The sequence below is a fragment of the Aplysia californica genome, unplaced genomic scaffold (assembly GCF_000002075.1).
Source record: "Aplysia californica isolate F4 #8 unplaced genomic scaffold, AplCal3.0 scaffold00082, whole genome shotgun sequence".
Lineage (NCBI taxonomy): Eukaryota > Metazoa > Mollusca > Gastropoda > Aplysiida > Aplysiidae > Aplysia > Aplysia californica.
The window spans coordinates 81,243-85,899 of record NW_004797352.1 but is presented as its reverse complement, the minus strand read 5'-3'; the positions used below and the strand labels follow the sequence as shown (position 1 = coordinate 85,899).

Below are 4,657 nucleotides of genomic sequence, written 5' to 3'. Positions count from 1 at the left end.
TTCGTGTGTGTGTTGTGCTCAGTTGGCGTGTATGTTTCATTGTTTGTGTATGGTGTAGGTGCATATGTATATGTGTATGTATTTGTGCATGTAATATACATATGTAAGGCGAGCTGACAAAATGAGTTACTTCTCACAATCTACAAATTGAGATACTGGCCGAAAATCGACACTAGGATCAAATTTGTAGATTTTCTATTAATGCCATATTCTTTAAGTATAACGTTCCTTTTATTATTTCATACTTAAAAATTACAAAAACTTCACCTATAAGCATGAAGTATCTACTTCAATAGGCCTCAAATCCGAGAAGTAACTCATTTTGTCAGCACCCTTCACATATATATATAACATCTTTAAAAGCATTTCGAAAAGGCTAAGAATTGAGGACTGTAAATTGTCAACAATGTTTTGAAAAAAGGAAAGTTCAGATTTCGCAGATTCATTATAAAGGTGCTTGATTCTTTGGTCTTTTTACTGGCTAAGAGGATTATAAATCTGCTTCAAATTTCAGAGTTTGAAAGCTCTCTACAACATAGCTGTCTTCTTTTCCTCTAAACGAAAAGAAGAAAGAAAAAAAAAAAAAAAAAACTGTTTGTTAATGCTGCTCATAACCACTTTGCCTCGGAGGACGGAACTTTCTGGCGGAAAGACGCAGCCAGGTGTGGTCGTTAAACCAGGGAGAAAATGCTTAAGTCAACTCGGAACCATCAGATCCACAAAGCAAAGCCACAAAGAGGTGACGTGACGCCCACTGTCGGGCCTATCAGCACACCTGTCCGAGGCTCACCTGGCACGGAGTATAAGCCCAGCAGCCAATAACACGAGGATCAAACCATTGTGACATGGTAGGTTTTACGAGAAACATTCAGCTGGAACTTTTTGACCGAGCTCACCTCCCTGGAGAGGGACCGGTACGAAATCTGGTGGGCTGATAATGAATGTTCGATTTGCCAGATCGTGATAGGCAGTCTCGTTGAGCAGTGTCTGTTCTGGAACGGGGGATGCTCTTAAAAACTTGGGGCGTTTACTGCTCGAGAAAAGCCGAAGTGAGGAAAAGGCAAGGGTTCCAAACGGGTTTATCGGCTAAAACAGGGTCGTGTTAATTTTATCAAATGGGTTTCACGAGATTACAGAGATAGAAATGAAAGTGTCGTCGCCTCTTGGGACAGAGGGATGTATATGCCCTGTATTAATGTCCACAGTTTCAGATTTAAAGCGTTTCTCATTGGTCTTTTTTGCTTTTCGGCTTTTGTCAAAGTCGCTTGAATGTGGAGTGTTGCGGAATTTTGCATTTCATTTCAACTTTCTCAGTTTAAAAAATAAAATCAAACAAAACAAAGCAAGGCTGGGGCACCACGTGTACTAGGCAGTGTTGTGAGAATGAAAAATGGTGAAAATTTAAAGCGCAAAAAATGTTTTAATAGTGTTTTGATTGTATTGTTTTCGGTGGTGTGATAATTTCTGCACTCGTTGACAACAGCGACTATGTAAGTGTTGCTGCTGTTGACATATACGTTGACAACGAAGGCGATGATGATGATGATGATGATGGTGATGATGATGATGATGATGATGATGATGATGATGATGATGATGATGATGATGGTGATGATTAAAGTAGGACACATTTTTTCAAGAAAATGTAAAAAAAGTAAGACTGAGAAAGTAAAACAAAGCTGTGATAGCTTACCTTTTCTTGTTGCTGCTGTATCTGCTTCATGAGGATTGATCGCTTTTTATCCTTGCAGCGTTTGTTCTGGAACCAAACCCGAATCACTCTGGGACTGAGCCCAGTCATCTCTGTGAGCTGCTCCTTCATTAGCGCGTCCGGCCTGGGGTTGGCGTTGTAGCAGGTTCGAAGCGTGTGCAGCTGTTTCTCGTTGAGCACGGTTCGAACCCTGGTGGTTTTGTGGTCTGATTTGTGGTTACCTCGGCCTGATTTGTCTCCCCGGCCTGGAGATAGAAGGAAAATATGGACATTAGCGAATGCTGGTGAATGGTGAAAGGTTATATCATGTCAGTGTAATCTTTAGGAATGTTTTGAAATTTGTGAGGTTGGGCAGATCGTGCACCCGTTTCGGTGCTCCTTTTATTTGGGTAACTTTTTTTTCGTTATTGCTTCTGTTGCTATTGTTGTGGTGATTAAAGTCGTCGGTGTTATCGTTATTGATGTGTCATGTTCTTGAAATAGTAGATCATAATACATGTGATGCTATAGTTATTGCTGATGATGTTTTAATACTATAGTGTATATAAATGTTTTAGGTGGGGTACTAATAAATTTGGTATTGTTGCTGTCTTTTCTGGGTTCAATTTTTTTTTAGAAGATAAGAAAACAGGAAAATCAGATTGTTCACTCGGCGTGCATGACCCAAACGCATAGATGCATATATCGAAGACAGGGAATATTTTATTTTTAGAAATGACATGCTCTGGCACGTTCTGTTCTTTCTACTTTCTTTTTCCAAGATACCAATGCCCTTGCAGACTTATGTCTGGGGGAAATGTGGCGTTTTGGATCACCACGTCGTAAACTGCAATCAAACAGCACTGAGCAAACAAAATACGTTTTTTTTTCGACGACCTAAGGCCTTAAATGTCATCAGGTCAGAAGGATCTAACGGCTATAATAAAGCTGGAACAAAAAGGTCAAGCCTAACAGTGCAGCGGCTCTCGCTCTAGATAACAGTCCCCGAGTTGTCAACTGGGAGGATTACCGGGCCCGACAACACAGGGGCGGTTTAGCAGGCCAGCAGCCGCCACAGCGTGTGACCAATTGACCAGCAATAACCCGAGAGTCAATATTGAGTCTTAGAATTCCTTGGGCCCCGATCATTAGAGCCACTTGCAGGGGCGGCCTCGTTGTCTCTTGCCACGGTCTGTTTGGAAAGCACTCGAGGCGAGGACAGCTCCGACAACGCTACCGTTTTCAGGGAACTTTAGCCAGCCCTGCTTTTGTTGGCACCGACAGAGTTTTTCTTCGTGTTTGGGCTTTTTACAAAACATGTGTTAGCCTAGTTTTTCTGGGGTTTACCCTTTGAGACTTTTGTTTAAAGAAATAGTTTCTCTTGTTATTATATTAGTTGTTGCTGTTTTGTTATTTAGATATATGCTGTGTTGTTGTTGTAGCTACCGCCAGCGTTATATTTGTATTTATTCTTGATGTGGGTTTTTGTTGCTATTGTGGCTGTCATTAAGGTTGCTATTGCTGTTGTTCATACTCGCGTTGGAAGTTATGCCGTTGATGGTTACTGTAAAGTGGAGAAAGAGGAGGATGACGAGGATGGAGAATGGGGAGGAGGAGGAGGAGGAGAAGTAAGAGGATGCGTTTTGTTTGTTTTTGTAAAGTGTTTTACGGCGCTCGCAACTGCATAAGGTCATATGAGCGCGCGGGACACACCTAATATTTTCAGTTGGTAGGAAATTTTGAATTTTGCCCGGGTGGCTGCCGAAACCTACTCTTATCGATTTTAGACCATCAAGGGATCTTTAACATGCGCGACTTGCACACGAGCCCTCCGAGATTTTTCGCTCTTGTCCGAGAAGGTTAGGTGTAGATCTTTCAGAGCATGCAATTTTTATAATGCTTATTTTAATGTATTCACTTCACAACAATTGGCAGATTTAACTAATCCAAATCAAAATTACCCCACAACAATCGAATAAACACCAAAACAACGGAAGTAAAACAACAATTTTATTGTAATTTACGGCTATGGTTAAGATCATTTCGGTTGTTTCCCAATCATCTCTTATTCTTTTCCTGGTGCCCCTCTACAAAACGATATCCGATCTTCAAACACTACATGGCACCATAGAGATCAAAATCACAGTTCATTGGGCTCTGAGTTTTGTACCAGTCAAACCAAAAAAAAAATGTAATCGAAAAACACGTCAGATACCTTTGGTGTGAAATATATGGTTACTTTGTACTATTTGAATGGGATGTTCTTTCCTTTATTATTTTATGAGCTCAAGGTCTTTGGTTATTTATTAGATCATATGAAGAGGATATGGACAGACAAACGTGGCGTCGATTTCTCTCTGCTTCGTGTCCCTGACGGTACAGGGAGAGAGTAGGTAAATAATTATGAAGGGGACTTTACTGCTGCTATCAAAAATATTTTCATCTCATACCACGCGATAAGACTGGATTTCCAAGACATCTGCTTCTCATTACACTCCAACAATTGGGGTAAATCTTGCGTGTTCATGAGCTCTAAGTCCGAACACAGAGAGGAAGAATAGATGAACTCGCCCCCGCCACGTGTTCGAAGAGCGTGCTTGTATTGTTTTGGGAGTAGTCCTTTCCAATCCTCAAGAGCTGACCGCAAGAACGAAGCCAAGTGGTCGAATGTTGACCCTAGGGTTCTGGCCAGATCGCCACGATCCACTCGTATACTCCAGGTGGTCACAGGGGATCACACTGTGCGCTGACCCTTTCATCCGGTCAGGGGGAGGGGGATTCTTATTATTGTTTTGGGTCGAGGGGTTAATTTTCTAAAGCAAAGACTTGGGCACTGGTCAGGGAAATGAGCTTGGAAATAGACGGATATGGTATGTTCCTAAAAGTGTTTGAGTTGGTTTTCCTAGTTTTTGTTGTTGTTGGTTTTTTTTAAATTTTGATTTTGTTTTTATTCATTAATTTTTATTT

At 41.1% G+C, this 4,657-nt stretch overlaps 1 protein-coding gene across 1 annotated transcript in view; it reads right to left on the bottom strand.

Annotated features, from left to right (window-relative positions):
• Positions 1-4,657, bottom strand: part of LOC101853687 (insulin gene enhancer protein isl-2a) — a 35,880-nt gene that overhangs the window by 18,188 nt on the left and 13,035 nt on the right. Inside the window, exon 2 of the mRNA XM_035968778.1 lies at positions 1,694-1,956. Within this exon, the coding sequence (XP_035824671.1) occupies positions 1,694-1,956 (263 nt within the window). The remainder of the gene's footprint in view (positions 1-1,693; positions 1,957-4,657) is intronic.